The following is a 19,983-nucleotide window of genomic DNA, read 5'->3' on the forward strand; positions in this document are numbered from 1 at the left end:
TTTAGGGGACTTAGTTTATGTTTGGTATACCATGCTTTACAGTAGTCTGTACTTGTTGGATCAGAGCCTATTCAGTCTACACTCATCTTAAGCATCACTGTTTGGAAATTCTGACGTGAGAAAAGCCCATCATTAGCATGTGTTTTGAAGCCTGGGTTTATTCGTGCTTGTGCGTGTTCCTCTTAACAGCTGTGTGCTTTTTTTTTTTTTTTTTTTTTTTTTTTTTTTTTCTTTCTCTCCTTTCTCCCCCTCAATGCCTACCACTGGCCACCCTGTCACTAGAGTGAGTATCCATTTCCAGATATGCTAAATTAACAAGAGAAGACTCTTATAAAACAAAACGAATGGGTGTCTTGTTATTAAATTGGGAAGCATACGAGTAACTGAAGGGATGCAAGGGAGTCTTTAAGGACTACCAGTACATAGACAAACAGAACAACTTGACTTTGGCCACATGCCACTACTGTGAATGCCACCGAGTGCTGTTCTTTTCACCCCTCTCACACTTGCTTATGTTCACGAAATCCTCTCTTGTGGTAGAAAATGTACAGTGTAACAAATAATGGGAATACTTGTCACCATTTTTAAGAGTTTTGTGCTAACTGTTTTTCCTCTTCCTTTTTTAGGTTGGCTCTCATAAATGCTTCGTATATAAGAGTAGCCTCTAAAGTTGCAGCCATCCTACAACCCAGGGTGTCCACTCACTCTGGCTTCACACACCTCAGACACCATGATGACCAGCAGTATGTACCGTTGTGCAGACAGGAAAAAAAGTAAATAATTAGGACACGTTTTACAGTAATGAGACCAAATATGTAAGGATGTACTTCAAAAGGGTTTGGGAGCTTATCCTAGCTCCTTTTGCCCAATGCATCACGACACGTGACCACATACTTCTCGAGACACTTGTACCTCCGCGTGCAGATGCTAAATCATCAACACTTATGTTTTGTGTGCAGGGAACTTCTTAACGGCCTCAACGATCCCTCTTGCATGATGAACATATTTCCAACTTCCATGGTAGCTTGTCACATAGAGAATCTTTAAAACACTGGGTTGAATGGTCTTAGGTCTACATCAGTGTAAAAAATAGGAACATTCATGCATGCGTTTCAGCTGTATGTAGGCTTTGCAGTTTGTATTTATAGATTCTAATGTATTATAGTCAGATAACATTAAGATATATTGCAAAAATCACTGTTTTTATTGTAATGGTTTGGGTAATTTGCACAATATTAATGTGGATAAATGAGTGATGCTAAACTTGACTGTACTTTGGTCATTTGAATTTTACTCCTACTGTAGGCTGATCACTGACCCATTTACTTTGAAGAAGTCTTTTGCGATGAGTACAACAGACTGACACTGATTCATTGGTAATCCTGCAATACAACAGTGTTCTGTTTTCTTATTGCCTCTGTATAATTCTGATAATGTATCCTTATGAACTGCTGTAAAACTGTGATCTAATTCGGGGGAAGGGACGGTAGAAACTCTTCAGCCAAACCTGGTTGAAGAACAATAGTAACCATATTTTAAAAAAACAAAAGACGATCATTATTGAAGACTTGTAATGGTTACCATGCATTACTGAGGTTGTGATTTCAGGTAAATAAAAATACATAGCATTTGAATTGTCTGCTTCTTCCTTTTATTATTGTACTGAAGTTATGGTAAATGGACTGGTTCTTCCTCTACTCTACCTGAGCGCTCAAAGCTCTTTCTACAGTAGGCTTCATGTACCCGTTCATACACGCACTTTTTTCTGTGCTTGAGTTCTAACATTCACACTGATGCACTTGAAAGCAACATTGGGTTAGCATGTTGCCCAACCGTATTTGGCATTCAGACTGGAGGAACCAGGTATCCAACCACCAACCTTCAAATTAGATGATGGGCTGCTCTACTTCCTGAGCTCACATTTTCACTGTGCACTACGGGAGTTTCTTCCTGTTAAAAGGGAGTTTTTCCTATCCACTTCCAAGTAAGTGCTTGCTCATAGGGGGTCTCTGTATTACTGTAGGGTCAGACCCACTACTGTTGTGATTTGTGGATATATAAATTAAATTGAGCTGACCTGAACTTTGTGGTTAAGAAAAAAGTCAGCTACGGAATTACATTACACGTTCGCCGTATGTACGTTACTCCACTGGGTGGCAGTGTTAGGTTATAGATAGCAGTACACCTACACGATCAATAACACCTGCTACACAGGTAAAATTCAAATGAACCCAGAAGCTGTAATAATTCTTAATCTATATTAACTGCTCTTAATAAAAATGTATAAAGCAGCGAGAACACTAGCAGTAGTGGTACCCTGTGTTTCCTGATGTATTAGATGGGATATGAGTTCAGATTTTACTAAGAGCCATTAATTTATGACAAACTACAGTAGTGTATTTGAACTTGCTTGGACGGATACATTTTATTTAAAAGACAATTAAAGCTCAATGAAAACCAAATATGTGTACCCCAGCTCTGTCTCTTTAACCAGCAGACTCACTGTGGCTCTGGTCCCTCCCATTCTTGCAGCCCTCCAGTGCTACTGGCCTGAGATGGGAGCGCGCACAGCGGCACTTTCACGGCCGAAGAAACGGGATAAATCTGGAAGGGAACTGATAAAAAAAAATACCACATAGGTGCTGTGGAAAAATGGGATAACGAAACGAGCAATATAATTAATACCGGATCCACCGCTTGATCCCTTCCCCTATTAAACAGATGTTGTCGTGGCTTGCATTTTGCGCTTTTTATCCATTCTCCTTCAGCGCTGATGGTACAAAGGCGCTTGGTCAGGACCAGCAGCAGCACCTGGGATTACAGCCATATGAATGGGCAAGAGTGAATGAACCGCGCACAAACCTGGGATGGTAAACACAGACAGCGAGTGAGTAAACCAAGCAGGATTAAAACACTTTCTTTCTTTTTTTTTCTCCGTGGGAAACAGACCACCAGTGTCACCCAGCGAAGACATACTGTCATTGTTTCGACGCTGATTTAGGGGAGAAAAAACGATTCAAAAGTGGCCTTTTCTGGAATAATGCACAAGAATTATGAACTCGATTACAGATTTTTATTCATCTCTATATCTCGCACATTCCCTAGTTTTTCTGTAACTGAACAGCCGGTTTCTCTTGTTCAGAATGGGATGTATTGTTGCGACTGCGCAACCTAAGACAAGTGTGTGCAATTAGACTGTGTGCTTGTGAACGGGTTACCTTTAACCATTGTCACTGCTACTGGAAGTGGCCATTGTTGTCGATAAGGAATCTGTGGTGATCGGAATAAAAACAAAGGAGGGTAAAACAGTGCACACTTGACATCACCCCCCGCCCTCTGTTTGTGAACCAGAGCTGGTCACAACCCCCCCACCCTAAAAATCTCCACATAATATGGTGGAGCCGGTGGGATTCATTGAGGCGTGGAAGGCGCAGTTCCCAGAGTCAGAGCCCCCCAAGATGGAGCTGCGGTCTGTCGGGGGCATCGAGCAGGAGCTGGAAAAGTGCAAAGCATCCATTAGACGCCTGGAGCAGGAGGTGAACAAGGAGCGCTTCCGCATGATCTACCTCCAGACCCTCCTGGCCAAAGAGAGAAAGAGCTATGACAAACAGCGGTGGGGCTTCAGAAAGACACCTTTGAATGAGGGGATGGACCCTGCAGCCACACAGGGTGCTGAAATCCAATCCCAGCAGCCACACATGCAGGAGACTGGTGTAGTTGGCATAGGAGGAGGTGGTGGAGGATATGGTGGTGGTGGTGGTGGTGGTAGTGGGGATAGGAGCCGTTTTCAGCCTCTAGGAGATGGATCTGGCAGGTCCAAACCCAGACCTCCACCTGCCAGGAAGTCAGCCTCCCACGGTGATGGCCTGGAGTCAGCCTTTGATGTACCTCAGCAAGCAGAGTCAACTTCCTGCGACAACCTCGATGGCCTGTCGCCATCAAAGCAGAGAGGTGGTGTTACTGTGTCACCCCGCAGGCCCACCCTTCCACCCCCTGACAAGGACCTTCCCACTGACCCCAAGGACAAGCTTGGAATGGGACTTGGTGTGGCAGCTCTTAGATCCAACTTTGAGAGGATCAAACGGGCGAACTCGCACTCAGCAGGTGATGTAGCTAAGGGCCAGGAGAAGCAGCCGCTGCCACCACCACCGCTATATACCAACATGGAGTTCCACCATGACAGGGGTTTAGTCAGGGTCAATGACCGTGACGTCTCTGACAAGATCAGCTCACTAGGCAGCCAGGCCATGCAGATGGAGCGAAAGAGATCCCTTCACTCCCTTCCAGGTAATCTGGCTACGGTGGCAGGGGAGCTCCGTGCCAGGCCAGTCTATCGAGGAAGGTCCACTGAAAGCACCTGTGGTTATGATGCAGAGTATGAAGATGGGGAACCCAATCAACGGCATTCAGGAAGGGCCAATGGGGGAAAACCACCTCCCCCTCCTTGGCAGCCCTCTGAGTTCCAAGCCTACTCCAGCGTCTATGTTGGTGGGGTGATGATGGGTGAAGGTGGCAGTGGAGATGGACGAGGGGGTGGTGGAAGTAGCAGCAGTGGAGTCACAATGAGAGAACATGGTGGATGTGATGATCACCTTCTGACCTGGCCTCGTCGCTCCTATTCCCCAGGTAGCTTTGAGGATGTAGGTGGAGGTGGCGGTTATACACCGGACTGCAGCTCCAACGAGAACCTGACATCCAGTGAGGAGGACTTCTCCTCAGGTCAGTCCAGCCACGTCTCCCCCAGCCCTACCACTGCTTTCCGCCGTCCCTTTAGAGAGAAGAGCCGTTCACCCTCTCAGAACTCCCAGAACTCTCAGCACTCCTTCGACAGCAGCAGCCCTCCAACGCCACAGTCCCAGAAGCGTCACCACCGGCAGCAGGGAGGCCATGTGGTCATGTCTGAGGCTACTATTGTGAGTGTTCGCAAGACTGGTCAAATCTGGCCACCTGCTGCCCATCATGACCTCATGCCTCACTGTAGAACATCCCATGACAACAGTTTCCATGGAGATCACATAGGTGAGTGGTGGCTGCTGTCTGTAATATATGTTTTGTTAGAGGTCAGGTGGGCTGGAGGGCGAAGGACATTGTAGGACATCTTTCTGTGAGGAGGGAGGGGGGAAAAGAGTGAAAGCTTGAGTGAATGAGTATTATTTAGTCATGCTGGAATTATGTTGGTATGTTTTCATTTTTCTTATGCATTTTTAGACCCTTCTTCATGTAATTTGTATTTCCTCTTCAAGCCACAAAGCAGCCAAACGTTTTCGTGAGAGATACTGTTAGCACAATTTTGTGCGTGCACGCAAACACTCTGGACTGTGTGTCCTCTGGACAGCCTTGCGTGGGAGAAAGATGAAAGATCCACCTCTGCTTATTTCTGGAATGTGTGTCGGCTGGGTGAACAGTAAATGTGGTCAGTCTGCGTTGAAACGGCAGGTCTAGCCTTTCCCAGATAACTCTTGCGGCTGTTAGTATGGAATTCGAACAACTGTCTGTCTTCCTGCCTGTCTTTCTTTCTTTCAGAATTTCGAAAACTGTCCCTGAACCACAGCCTGAAACTCTTCACCGGCAGAACAAAAGAAATCCAGTCTTATCTTTCCAAACAATTATCTACAATTATCTGCCATATACCTAACAGCTAAAGTGCAGCCTTCCAGCTATGGCACCTGTAATAGAAACCGCTAGCAGAGAGATGTGCAGCCTGGAGCTGAAATCATGGGTACTGGCTTACTGAGCTGTCATGCTGAAGCCCAGCAGGAGTGAAGTGTGTTGCTTTGAGGAAAAGCACATTAGGAGGGCACAGTTTACTGTAATTGCGCAGTAAAGTTTCCATTTCAGAGGCTGGGCCAGGTCACAAGAAGGAAAAGCCAAACACTGCTTGGGTAGTTCAAATATTTGATATATATGTATATTTTTCAGATATAGATTGTTGTTTACCAAGGTGTGGTTAGCTGCACGTCCGCTCATTTTGGAGTGTTGTCTCACTGGTTTTCTGCAATGGAAGTGAGGAGTGTTTTAGCACTCACTTGTAACAGATTTAGGACTGGCATCCTGCTGGACCAGACAGGCAGCAGGATGCTGGCATCACACACGTGCTCCAGTGCCAGGATGAACTGGAAAGACAGGAGGAGGTAGTCTGATAGATGGTAAAAAGGGAAAGAAACACAAGCAGTATTATACAGGGGGACCAGAAGAATTGAAAGTTAAAGAGAAAGTGTGAAAGCAAGGAAAGTTTAGGAACAGTGTTAACAGCTGTACAAGTACGCAAAAATGTAGCTAATCTAAGTAACATTTCTGTCTACCTTCATTCTCGAAAGCATTATTGTGTGTATACCAGTACTGCTATTTGTCTTAATATCCTGAATGTTGAACAGGCCTCTTTGCATCTATAATTCATTTATTTGAATTGAACCACTGACACAGTGGTCCTGGTGGGATCAGCTAAAATGCTTTTCCAGGCCGGATGCGATCGTCAAGGTGCGTGATTGCATCCTGTTTCAACAACCACGCCAGAAATACTTGTAGTGAAAGGAAAATACTTTTTGTTTTAAAATAGCAAGTAGCAGTTTAGAGCAATGCTAAGCTATTGGCTCTAGCAATTAAGATGTTAAGATGTTTTCATTTAGCAGCAATACCCAGATAGCTAGTCCACAGCAAATGGCTATGTTATCTCCAGCTGGTATGTTTAGGATTATCACTCCACTGTCTGCCCTCTTTGTTTTAGCATCTTTTCCACAACAATGAGCCCTGCGGGAAATTAGGCGAGCCGGAAAAGCAGGGATGGAAATGCAGGATGGGGGTGATACATTTAGTGGGATAATCTGGAATTTGAGCAAAAGATAAAAAATGATGGTTAGACACCCTGCGGGGATGTCTTGTTTTCTAGTTGGGGTTTAAGCTGAGGGCAGATACATATGATGTTGATAACAGTGAATGTTGCATCATGTTTGGGCCCTTAGTGTGTATGTTTTGTTTTTGTTTTTTTTGACAGGCAGGTAAAGGGATAGTAAAGGAAGTGAATGTGTTTTTAGTGGCCGGCTGATTATAATGAAGAGCGGGATGGTGTTGTGAGGAAGACTGAGGGAGGCAGAGTGCAAGGCAGAGCTGTCGTTTCTCGCTTCATTGGTCAGGGATGCGGGGGCTGGAAAGAGGCACAGATGGGAAGAACTCTCCCGTTGTGTAACAGAAACACACACCCAGGCTCGCACACAAAGAGAGACATGCTTGATGCCCACTCTTATACCTTAAAGTTGGAGTGCTTTTAGAAGTAGGTGTAAACGTCCACTATTTGATCCATTGTTGTATTGTGAGATAATGCCGACTGGCCAGGTCATTCTCTTCTCTTCTCTTCTCTTCTCTTCTCTTCTCTTCTCTTCTCTTCTCTTCTCTTCTCTTCTCTTCTCTTCTCTTCTCTTCTCTTCTCTTCTCTTCTCTTCTCTTCTCTTCTCTTCTCTTCTCACAAATATAACAACCAGATCTTTTGAGGATATGACCGAGTGAAAGATAATGGCAAAAGCAGGGAAGATTGGCAGGTTACCCCCCCCCCCCACCCCTTCGGCTGCTTTTCATTTTTGAACTTGATTGAACAAATATGAGCTCAGCAGTATACCCTCAAACATTTAATCATTCATCCTGACTTAGACTGACACATTTCTTTTACATTTTGACTTTGAGTTTTCTAATTTGTTTTTACAGCGAGTACAGAAAATCGAATTTAATACAGTAAAAATGAAAAAAAGCTACACAAAAATATGGGGACTCTTGGAGGTCATTTGGTTTATGTATGATAAACCTACTGATGGGGATTAACTGATAAAACTCACATTTTTTAGCGGTAGCAGGAAAGTGTCCCTACTCAGGTTTTGCTCCCCAGCCCAGCCCCACCCACACATCTCACCCACTCAAAGTTTTTAGAGGTCAGTTCATTAGAGAAAGTGCAATGATTCTTGTGCTGCCCAAAAAATGGTTAGTGTCTTCATACATTGTTTCCATGAATTAATCTGAAGGAAAGTCTGACGAAATGTTTTGTTTCTAGCGTAACCCAGGTTCTCTGAAAACTGAGTGAGATATATCACTATGGGGGAAGCGCCTTCTGGCATGACCAGTCACGGAAGCGCCGCTACCACCATGTCTGTCTGAGATAAATCATTTCAAGAATACGGAGTCCCCCATCACCACTTTAAAATTGCCCCTTGCGCTATACCAGGCAGGATTTTCTTACATTTGCCCATGCAAGTGCTAGCTGGGTTTATTGCTGGGTTTTGCCTTGGTGTCAAAATAGTGGGGATCAATCTTTGAGATCACCAACACTTGCAAACGCTGCTCAGGGATTCTACCTGTATAGCATTGTTTTCAGAAGTTGGTGTTTGCCAGCAACGCTTGTGCATGTTTGACGCCCATACATGCGATGCAAAGGGGATGGAGGGTTTTCACCGAGTTCATCAACCCACAAACATTTTGGCAAGTCCAGGTTATGATGTCCCTTACTTTGCTGCCACCAGTGTTCCCTGGACAGATCCAGTGGTTGCCATAACTACTAATGCTCAACTTTGACAGCCAGCAAATGGCTATATAAACACAAGCTCAGTTGACGTGCTAACTTGATATGGTGCGGGAATGCAACAACACAACAACCTGTTACCAGAAAAATCTTTCCAGTAATCTTTCCTGAACCCACAACAACCCACATTCAGGGACTACCTATCCTGGTTCAGAACCGCTGACGAACTCTAGTGATCGTTACTGGGAAGAAAGTGAGAATGCCTGATGTTGGGTCAAGAGATCCGTGTGGGATAGCAGGGATAGCAAAGGACAAACCTAAGAAAACTTCACCCACTGTATCTGTCCTATTTATAAGTACTGCATGCTTTATGTGCAGGGATTATCACAAACTAACCATTTTAAAGTAATTGCATTTCTTAAACTCTCTATTATAGAAATGAATAGGTTAATACCTTTTTTAAAATCTGCATTAGGATGGTGCTAAATTTTACACAGGCAACCAGTCGTATTAAGAAACCTGTGGTAGATATACAGTCATGTGAAAAAAGTTTTCCTTTGACTCTGTGCAGTCCTGTGAAAAACTAAACGCACCCTTTGGAATCCAGAGGAATTAAGAGGGTAAATGACAACAAAACTTTTGTCATTGCAAATACGTATTAAAACATGTGTAGGAGAAGACAAAAAAACAGTCATATAGAAAAACCATTCCTGAGGGCAAAAAATCTGATTATGTCATCAGTGTCTGTCTGCGTGCATTTCTGGATATAATTCTAATATATTTGTCATCTGAAACACCATAATGTGAAATGCATACACACAAGATCCTCCCCGTGAAATCAGAGTTAAGTGTGTTGCCTGTTTGGCTGTCGCAAATATTGCTCAGCATCTTTAAATACTGTAACAAACTAGTGATCAGTGGAGTGAGCATTGTGAGAGGGAAGCCAGAGAGGATCTGAGAGGGGCTGTATGTTTTGCATCATATGATTCAGCATGTATTTCACATATGTACAGAAGGGGGAGAGAAAATGGAAAGGAATGTTTTATAGTATCCTTGTGTAGCACAATGACCCCCTTTTTCACACGGGGATGGCAGTGACTATAAAAAAGATGCATTTAGCATGTGTAGTTGAGTGAACTGGGGAGTGAAAGCAGGCTGCAGGCTTACAGTCAGGCCTTGAGTGGTTGAAGGAGTAGTGGAAAGAAGTATGAGAGGATAAGGAGAAGAGGTTGGAGGCTGAAGGAGGGGAAGCCAATCTGCCTTTCTTGCCAGCTGGGTGCTCAACTCAGCCTTTCATTGGCCTGGCTGCACCAGGCCAATGAAAGGCCTGGCTGCACCCTTTGTTCCCTTGGCGAGATCAGTTTTGGAAGAAGAAATCTTCTTTGCTAGAAAAAACCCCCAAAAGCCAAATAATAAGTATTTACTGATGCGCAAAGATATGTAGGTATGTAGATTGTTGAAACAACTTTCATATTACAAATGATGTATTTTTATATTTTATTTGTGCCACAGTGGACATAAAAATTTATCCCTTTTTTTGTTATGAGGTGCTTACAGAAATAAAAGCTTCCAGTAACATCTTAACCAATATAAATTACAGCTTTTAAGAGATTACATAAAAAACCCCACCAGATCCAAACAATATTCTGTATACAAAATAACTTTACACCACAAATTCTTACCAAAATATGTCCCCAAACCACCGCATGCATGCCACAGATCACCGCTAATTGATTCATATGCATTCAAATATATAATGCGGATAGAGGTAGAGTTTCCTTGTAGTGTTCAGTGATGATGTTGCATTGCTGTGTTTCTGATGTAAGAGTCCAGTCTGGCACAGAGGCTGGCCTAGAATTGCTTGGTTGGCACTGGACAGCAGGGTGGAGCAAGTCCAGCATCTCCCCAAAGAAAGTCAAACTGCCTGGCTTGGTTTGTGAGCCTGGAGCCTCCTGTGTGTATTGTTGTTTGAGGTTGTGTGTGTCTGTGTGCACTCGCGTGTGTGTGTGTGTGTGTCCGCTGTCCATGTTTTGCAGGCTTGGGGACAGTTTTGGACATTCAAGCCAACCTTAGGGTGAAGGGAAGCAGATTGGATGATCATAACTGAAAACTGCAGACAGACATGCAAAGTCAAACACACATAAACAGCACACACTCATATCCCTCCACAGGGTAATTACTTTTCCCTGCTTCACTTAATTCTTCTTTTTGTATTTGCTTGTGTATTTCCTATGTCAAGCATCCAGCCGCAATCTTTTCTCGGCCGCTGACGGCACTTGGAAAATCCCTGTCATAAACTTTGGTGACTTGACCCCCCCCCCCCCCCCCCCCCCCCCCTTTATTTTTTTTAAAAACTCCCCTTACTTTTGAACAGTGGCCATCTTGGCTTCCCCTAACACAGCCCGTGCTGTCCCAGTCACTCAGGTTATAATTTTGATTGGCCACACTGCATGGAAACTGTACTAGTTAGCGTGCACAGCTCACCACTTACCACAGAGCTTTGTACTTGCAGTATAAGTGCATGCTGTTGTGTGTTTTCTGGTGTTTTGCATATCTTCGGTTAGCTGCATGGGTTATTAATCACAGCCAGGTCTCTAAGGGGCCAGGTTAAGGTGGTTGAGACCACAAGGCTCCGTACTGATTTGTTTACACTCATTTACTTTTGTCTAGACATAAAGGAGCATGCCACCTATTTATGTCAAGGTTGTGTTACTAGTCACAGAGCTCGCTATATAATTAAATATCTCAGTTTAGAGAATAAGAAAATTACTAAATAACTAAAAACATGTGAAGTGAAACAGTGACCATCATGTTTGTAAGACATGGAAACGCAAACACAAATTTACAGTGACATAGTATTAATACATATGATTTCCTGAGAGAAAGCTTATGTGAACTAAGCAGAGGGGTCTAGCTTGCTGTCTCTTGTCAGGTGAAAATAATTCGGCAATGTAAACCTCTTTGTAACCAATTTCACACGATTGGCTGCTGACTTCCTCCAACAACCACTCATAACCGGTCAGAGCATACACATTTTTCTCTTTTAGCCGGTGGCTGCCAGATGGTCGCTGGCAGGACTTTAGACCTGTGTGAGTGAGGCCTCATATGCCGTGTCTACTTCCAGGAGATAGTTTGACACTGTGACCAATATAAAGCCACATTTTGATCTCAGTGAGAGCTGCTTTATTAACAATGTGAGGCAGATAAGCCTATAGTGCTGTGATGCATTTTCACGCACATGTAATAACTGGAAGCCAAACAGTGTTGCTTAAAGAGCAACAGAAACCTCTCTAGTGATTGAAATCTGTAAGCCTTAATCGCCACTCTTCAGTCAGGGTATTAAAAATTGCCTAACATTTTTACTTTTCCTCACTTAACACAGCTCATATTAAAGCATTACAGCACCAATGCATCATGTCCTATATGCTACACTTAGGATTGACATGTATTCACGTTTAAAAGTCATACAGAAACGTCCCACAGTGAATCGTGTGTTATTGGTGGGCTTTAGCCCAAGATTTTTAGATCGGTTACCCCTGAACTACAGTGGTTACAGATTTAATACATTTATATGACCATTTTCCCTTCTTTGCCATTTCTTATACTGTCTTTGTTTTGTTCTTTCCAGCAATGCTTCATTAAAACATCTGCTTCTGGTTTCCTTTGCTTGGAACCCTTTAGTGGCACTTCACTTCTCTGTCTTTATTCTTCCTGGTTTTCCACCAAGCAAGGGGAAAAGCAGAGAGACATCAAAGTCAGGACCCCCCTCACAGTGAGGCCTCTGTGTGTAATTGTTCAATAGGGGTTTACCTGACGAAATCTCTGTAAAACAACACAATCAGTGCCAGCTGTTAGCAGCAGGCGTTCTTGTTACAAAGCAGAAAAAAACTCTTCCCGTGCACCTGCATCTGACTTTTCCTCCAGCTATGTTTCCATACATGCACTGTGTGTATGTGGAGTTTTTTTTTTTTTCAGTGTACCAGTGTAAGATGCACTCCTACCACCTCCTGCAGCTATACCCTTAAAGGCTTATAGTTCTTCAGAAAATGGCTTTAGTTACATTCATAGTGTTAACCACAGTCCTCCATCAGAACTAAAGAGGGTTAAGCTCTAAATAGGTTGTAATATCCCCTGTCCTCGGCTCCCTGAATGCCCTCAATATCATGCTGTCTTTTGTCTAATATTGCAAAAAGAAAAAAGTGAAGGACATGTTGTTTTCAGAGTGAACTATTACATGTGGTTGGTTCTTGATGTTACCTCGGATTCAGCAAAAGAAACAGCCCATATGGAAAAGAAATAGAGAAAACTTATAAAAGACTTGCATCAGATTTGGCTTGCTTCATATAGTGAATCATATAAGGCTTATATGATTTACTCATGAAAGTGGCCACTTTCTTATTACTTTCATATATTGTTTTAGGAAGTATCCAAAACATACAAGTTTCATTTATATAATTTTTGAAGGGATCTTATGTCTGTTTTCACTCTTGTATGCTTTTCATACAAGTTCCACACGAGACAGATACAAACTTTATAAGATTAATATATATCTTTTCCATATGGGAGAGAAGGTGCAGAAAAGTCTAAAAATTCATGAAAATTTTGAAATTGTGAATCTTAAAGGGTGAAACGGAGAGAGGAAACTCTTCAGGCATTCCAAGCTTTCTGTGGCTGCAGATGATTAAGAGCCGTCTTCCCCTCCACATTCCCATGTTTTCCCTCAGACTGTGCTTCTATCAAACACGCATGGAGGAAGACATCATTATCTCACAGCAGACGTGTTGCTCGGTTTGTTTTCAGCTGCATTTAATCTCAATTCAGTATGAAATCTGACAAAACAGGCTTCGAGCCTCATTGACATTCACAACATGTAAGAATAACCTGAAAAAAGAAAATGAGCAACAAATGACATCATGCGCCTGTTTCCCTAAAGGTCTTCTCTTGCACTTTATTCATCCTCTTTATCTCATCACCCCCGGCCTTTTCCCATTTGCCTTTTCCTTGCCTGCCTCATTCACTTCATCTGAGCACCATATAAAGTGCTGCTTCTAATTTCTTTCTATTTGAAGCCAATTTCCATCTATATACCATCTTACAGCTGAGGCAGATGCATACTGCTAAAATTGACAGAATGAGCTCACCAGGATGGCTTTTAGTAGATAAGGCTGACTGCTCTGTGCTCTGTACAAAGCTCACTCATAGAGCGCTGTTTCTTCTTTCACAATAGCAGTTCGTGTACAGTGTTTGAGCAATATTGGTTATCTTCAATGACATAAAGAAGTAGACTATGAGCAGGGACTATGGACTATACCAGTAGGCTATAGGCAGTCTACTGGTCAACTGTGCTGAATAAAATCCAGTATCCTACTTTCTCAAGAGTTCCACATTGTCCTCTGATAGAAATGCTTGAACATACAAGTCAGTCCAGGTGTTTTTGTCAGTCTGAAATGATTCCAAATTGGAACAATTGATCCAAACCCAACCCCCAGCCCTCGGTTGGAATGACACATAAAAGAAAACAAAGAGCTCATTACAGCCAGCCATTCCCTCTGCTTGTCCTGTTACACTGCGGGCTTTCTGCATACTTTGAACCTGTCAGCTGGCTCGCTCTGTTTCTTTGTGTGTATGCATGTACTTGTGTGTCTGTTTTGTTTTTTCCCCCCCTTCTCTTAGGCTCTATAAGACTGTGTTTAACCTAAGTAGCAAGACGAGTTTGTTTAGTCAATAGTTGTTGTAAAGTACTGGCCAGGCAAGGTGTAGGTGTGTGTATGCATTTTATTTTTTATTTTTTAGATTTAATGATTAAAATATTCCTGTGTGGATATTCTGGCTAGTATTACTTATACAAATGCTTCATTGAATGTCAGCACACAGCAGGATTATAACAAAATGTAGTTACTAAGAAAAAACTAAAAAAAAAAACGGAAACTCCAGAAACTATGACAAACCTTTGTAAATAAAGCAAACACATTTTTACCAGCATCATGTCCTGTAACAAGGATGTCATGCTGGTGTGTATTAAGCAGCATATCAGATGATTATATCAGCGAGGCTCTATTTTGTGGTGCCAACGTTCTGTGAAAGTAGGAGGTGGAGAGATTAAAACTAAAAATACCACCTTATCAAACTGATTCGAGTTGGACTCCTGACCCAGATGTTTACAGACCAGAGCGAACGAGCAGAAATGACTTAACCACATTTTTCAGTCCATCCTTTTTTTTTTAACTGTCAGAGTGAAAGGGAAAGTATTTATGAAGACAAGTTGTGTTTTAGAGATCTATTTAAAAAAGGTATCTGGGTATAGGCAGTGGCAAAGGATTTGACTGCAGTTCTTTCAAAGGTTCCTTTTGGACTTTGGTTGCTTTTTCTCTCATTTTCAGTCTAGTCCATGAATCTGGCCAGTTTTTTGTTTACTAAGCCACTTAACAAGGACCTGTGAGTCATTCCAGCATAAAAAATACAATTAACTCAAGGCATGAACCAGCATTGTGTTTAAAACATAGCAGGCAACCAAAGAACCAATTTTATTTTGTATCTTTATGCATTTTGTTATAAAAACTAAATTTGTTCTTATTTCCTTAGAGGAGTGTAATAAAAAAATACCAAAGCCACACAGTTTCACAGACATAAAATAGCATTTTCCCCAACAAGGTGATTTCCTAAAAAGAATCAGCTGAAAACTTGGTATATCTTGGCAAATGTGTAGCATGTCCTCAAAAAATGGACAAAAATGGATAAACCCGAGAGATGCCTCTGGTCTTTCAGTTGATTTGTCTACTGTTCACCAAAGCCTCATCAGAAATGGTCTCAGTGGAAGTGTGGCTATCAAGAAGCCATTGATCCAAGTAACAGGAAACGGGGAGGAAAAGCTGAGGTGTCCCAGATTAAATAAAAACTGGACTGAAAATCAGTGGCACCAGGTCTTATGGAGTGATGAATCCAAATTTGAAATTTTTTGGTCAAACCATCTGTAAAACCTTGTGGAGGCTCTGTCATGATTTGAGTTTCATTTCAGCCAGCGGTGTTGGGGATCTTGTCAAGAATATAGAATTATAAATGCAGAAGTGTACTGTCCGATTTTCATCCGTCATGGAATACCATCTGGAAAGCATCTGATTGACAGTGGCTTCATTTTTCAGTAGTGTAATGACCCCAAATGCACTTCTAATGCAGAGCTTTGAATGTCCTTCAGGATGCACTGAGAATTATTCCTGAAGACTCGTTAAAGAAATTAGGTTTGCCTAAAAGAGTTCAGGCTGTGTCAGGAATAAAGCTGTTCATACCTGATACTCTTGTGCATTACTGTATTTCTCCAGTTTTTATGCATTTCAGTGTCATTTTAGGACAAAGAAAAATTAAAACTTAGGATAATGTCCACATCTTCAGAGACACTTTATTAGGCACAAAGAGCAAAATATATGTGAAACTGACTGCAATGTGACTTTGTCAGTTTTGAGAGGATGAGGATCTGCCCAGTTTAACAGACATGTGTTAAATGTCAAAAAGCAACCTTTCGGCAGATGTGAAGAGATGTTTGAAATCCCATTATGCTGTCTCTCACTCTAGCTCCCTTTATTGTCTGTTATTCGTTGAGCTGCTAGTTGCAGAGGGACTGGATAACTGTAGGCTCCTGGGGAAGATCAGATTTCATGTTGCGATCCCCCTCCCCTTCATCCATCTCTTCCCTGAATGCCCTTCGGTAACATCTTTCCTTCTGTGAAATCTCTTTTATGTCACTCAATATCCCTTTATCCATCCCCCTGACCATTTTGCTCTCTCCGGCTGCCTCTCTCATTCAGTGCTGTTCAGCCTGGAGCGCACTAGACAGTACAAATGCTGATTTTTAAGCCCAATTTGGCCATGACAGCTGATTTTCAGCTGTGGGGAGACGGCACTTGTCTGCAAGAATACAGAACACATAACTACGGATAGTGGCAAATGCTGTTTTTACAATTTTAATTTGTTACCTCGAAGTGCAAACATGATGTTTTCAAAAGTGTCCCATAACAGCAAGTAAGAGAAATCTGAGTGTTATCCTGAGCAGGTTAGAATGTGAAGTGTGTCTTCAAAAATCTCTTATTAATTGTTCAAATTTTAAAAACCTTTTATCTGCATCAGCATTTTTTCTTTTCTACATTTCTGCTCCAATCCAATGTTAGTCTTATTTTTTTCTGACAGGCAACACAATCCAATCCAAGACTTCGTATATGTGGATATAAGAAGTCCAACTGTCCAGCTTTTTCTGTTTTACCTGTACATAGCTCTACGACAAGTCTGGGTAATTTCCCTCACAGCACTTCAGTCGTAATGCGTGATATCTTTAAGTCTTCAACAGAAACCTTGTGCAAATAATCCTGATAGCAAGAAAACAAAGTCACAGTGAAGGCGTGTGATGTTTGCACTGGGCTGATACCTTGTCCCACTTACTATAAAAGTCAAGGAGCCAATTTGAATCAAACATAAGTACATCTAAAAAACAAAACCAGGAAATTAAAAAGACCTCTCTAAAATGTCAGGTTAAGCAGAGCAAACTTGCCAAATAGCTTATCTGACATTGATCTTACTGATGGTTTACAGAAACTGAATTTGGATGCAGGAGGAATGGATTATGAAGCTATTCTGCATGCGCTGCTTTGTTGTGGGATTCTGAGCTTCCTCTGTTATGTTCACATGGAGTCCACATGGTCAAAGCTAAACCCTGTTGTGTGTTTAGCTTTTTTCCCCCCTGCCATTCTTTATCATGTCTTGGGTCTTTCTTTCTTTCTCTTTGTTTCCTTTTCTCTCTCCGAGTGCTCCAGTTTTACATACCACACTGTGTCATTTTCATCGCAGCTCTTTCTCATCTGGCCCACTTTATAGACCCACGAATACTCAGAGTAAAGTGGCTGTGACTGGCTCGTAGTGACTACTCAAGAAGTCTTTTCTCAGCAGCATCTGTAGCACTGACATACTGTGGCTTGCTGAATTTGTACAGTGTTTATGTGAGTTGGTTGTAGACGCTTCTTAAAGTAAACCTTTCTAACCATCTCTGTGCACTATACAGATCTGTGTTGTTCACATTTATAGCTGCATATCCAATAATCCCACTCTTGACTTTTGACAAAAGGGTGTGTTTGCTTGCATGCATGCACCACTCTCTTTTCATCCATTATTGATGGTTGGGGCCCCTTTGCTGAAAAACTAGAAACTGACTATTGTAACACAGGGTGTCATATTACTCATCTCCACCCACCCACCCACCCAGTACTCAACCTAGTATGTCCGCCTATTCTAATTCACAGAAATAAAACAAACATACTTTTATAGAATTGTGAAAAAAAATTGTCTTAACACGCTGCAGTGATGTGTTCGGTTTGCAAACCGGCACGCCACAAGCCGAAGATTTTAAGTAAGTGTTTAAAGTGAAAGATAAAGGAAGTGAGTCATCACACTGAGAAGGTGAAACCAGAGAATATTTGTCCTTTTAACTAGAAAAATGAATTAGCCATCCATTTGTCAATTTTCTTAACCACTTATCCTGTTTAAGGTTGCAGGGAGGATGAAGTCTTTCCAAGCTATCATAAGACAAGAGGAGTGGAAGCTAGCCCATCCCAGGGATTGAAAATGAAGTAGCTGATTTTAAAAAGCATTGACCTTCTTTTTAAATGCACAATCATCATACTTACTTATCGTCTGCTCTCTGAGAGTTTCTGACAGCATTAGAAGTGATGACTTGTAGATTACATAAATATGATGTACGTTTTATTTTGTAAAATAGTTTTGTGACACCAAGTTTGGGTCAGAGTCTCCTTCACAGTTAGAATTTTCATGTTCACCATTTTTTATTCTGTATTTTCAACTGCAGTTCAGAACATGTTAAAAACAACATGCGACACACAGAAGTTTTACAAGCTTTGACTGAACACCAGTAAAGCTAAAAATACCAAGTATTATAATGTTTTTGTGTTTGTTTGAAAATTTCTTTCCTCCAAAATTTGTTATGGAAACGATTTATTAAACCCTAATAACACAAAATGATAAAATCTTGCTAATTCTGTTGTAGTTACAGAACTGGACATTTAGCACTACAGCTGATTGTAAAGTATCTAAATATAGTTATAACTGCACTGAGTAACAAATTAGCATGCAGTTAAGAGCAGTGCTATGTGCATGTGCTTTCACGTGATTTCTTTTTGAATTGTAATGTTTTTGGTTTGGTTTTTGTTTAGTTTTTTTTTTTAACTCCGTGACCATTATTATTGTGGTCATAATTTTTGAGATTTTAAATTAAGTTTGAGAGAAGAATGCCACATGTGCACTGGGTCCAGTATTTGAGTAGTGTTACTGGTAGTAGTAGTGGATGGAAAAGGCGAAAGAACACAGTTGAACCAAGGAACTCAAAAAACCCCCCAAAAAACACATGCAAAGATAAACACCCAGCAGAAACCCTCACACCTATATCACTATTTACTAAAGGCACACACTGCCACTTTCTTTAGGCTTTGTCATGAGTGTGTCTTAAGGAAGACTGCGTTTACCAGGCGCCTGTCCTGATGCAAGCACACTTTATGTAAATATCACTATCTGTAAATATCACTATATGTCTGTCACTCAGGGGAACCAATGCTTCTGGTTCTCTGAAGACTTCTTATTCATGTGTATTGTGCATTTATCCAGAGAGCGATGCCACTCCCTGATGTTGATGCGCGAGCGCAAATATGTTTCTGTATTTACTGTGTAAATGTTTGTGCTTTTGACTTGAGAGTGACTTTGCATTAAAAACAGAAATGATCTGTCTGTGGTGCCCAAAGTCTGCTCTTCAGACCAGAGGAAGGTAGAATAATTCTATTACTAATGTATCGTGCCTTGAGATATTTTTAACTCTATTGATTACTTAAATGAGTCAGTGTCCCATCAGAATACCTTTGTGCATCTTTTAGCAGTTGGCTGAAAGATGAATGGCCTCATCTGAGAAAGGTGATATGGTGGTGGTTAGGTGTATTTCCTGGTGTTGGCTGAAATTATCCTTAATTTTGACAATGCTTCTCTTTCCTGAAGTTGTCTCTTAAAGATATTACATCTGCAGTACTTTATACAGTCTTGAGCTACCCTTAATTCCTTAGGTAGTTTTATTCCAAGGAGCAAGAACTTTCTTGCTTTGTGAAGGTCCTTCACCCTTTTATTTGGACATTGGCTGCTTTTTTAATACATTGTCACATTACACGGTGTGCAGTGTGTCCTTAATAAAATCAAAATAATTTCAACAAGCGTGGCATAAAAAAAATGAAGTGAAAGGCCTAAAAGCTATGTACAGCAGATGAACAGTATTTGAAAGTGGTGCTTTAAGAAAAAGGAAAATATTCAGGAAAGTCTTGACACAGGCCTTAAGAGATGCCTCTGACTGGTTGATCCATTTACTGTTTGCCAAAGCCTCATCAGAAATGGTCTAAATAGAAGTGTGGTGGTAAAGAAGCCTTCCTTCAGGAAGGGAAATGGGTAAAAGA

At 41.6% G+C, this 19,983-nt stretch overlaps 1 protein-coding gene and 1 long non-coding RNA gene across 2 annotated transcripts in view; both read left to right on the forward strand.

Annotated features, from left to right (window-relative positions):
- Window positions 1-203: 203 nt before the first annotated feature.
- LOC113025868 (uncharacterized) lies at window positions 204-1,634 on the forward strand. The gene is made up of 2 exons (XR_003272839.1): window positions 204-283; window positions 627-1,634. It is a non-coding gene; the product is annotated as an uncharacterized LOC113025868 (long non-coding RNA).
- Window positions 1,635-2,503: 869 nt separating this feature from the next.
- Window positions 2,504-19,983, forward strand: part of LOC113025869 (breakpoint cluster region protein-like) — an 84,733-nt gene continuing 67,253 nt past the window's right edge. Inside the window, exon 1 of the mRNA XM_026174075.1 lies at window positions 2,504-5,019. Coding sequence (XP_026029860.1) covers window positions 3,393-5,019 — 1,627 coding nt within the window. The 5' untranslated portion in view covers window positions 2,504-3,392. The remainder of the gene's footprint in view (window positions 5,020-19,983) is intronic.

This window comes from Astatotilapia calliptera, chromosome 7 (genome assembly GCF_900246225.1).
Source record: "Astatotilapia calliptera chromosome 7, fAstCal1.2, whole genome shotgun sequence".
In the NCBI taxonomy this organism is placed as follows: domain Eukaryota; kingdom Metazoa; phylum Chordata; class Actinopteri; order Cichliformes; family Cichlidae; genus Astatotilapia; species Astatotilapia calliptera.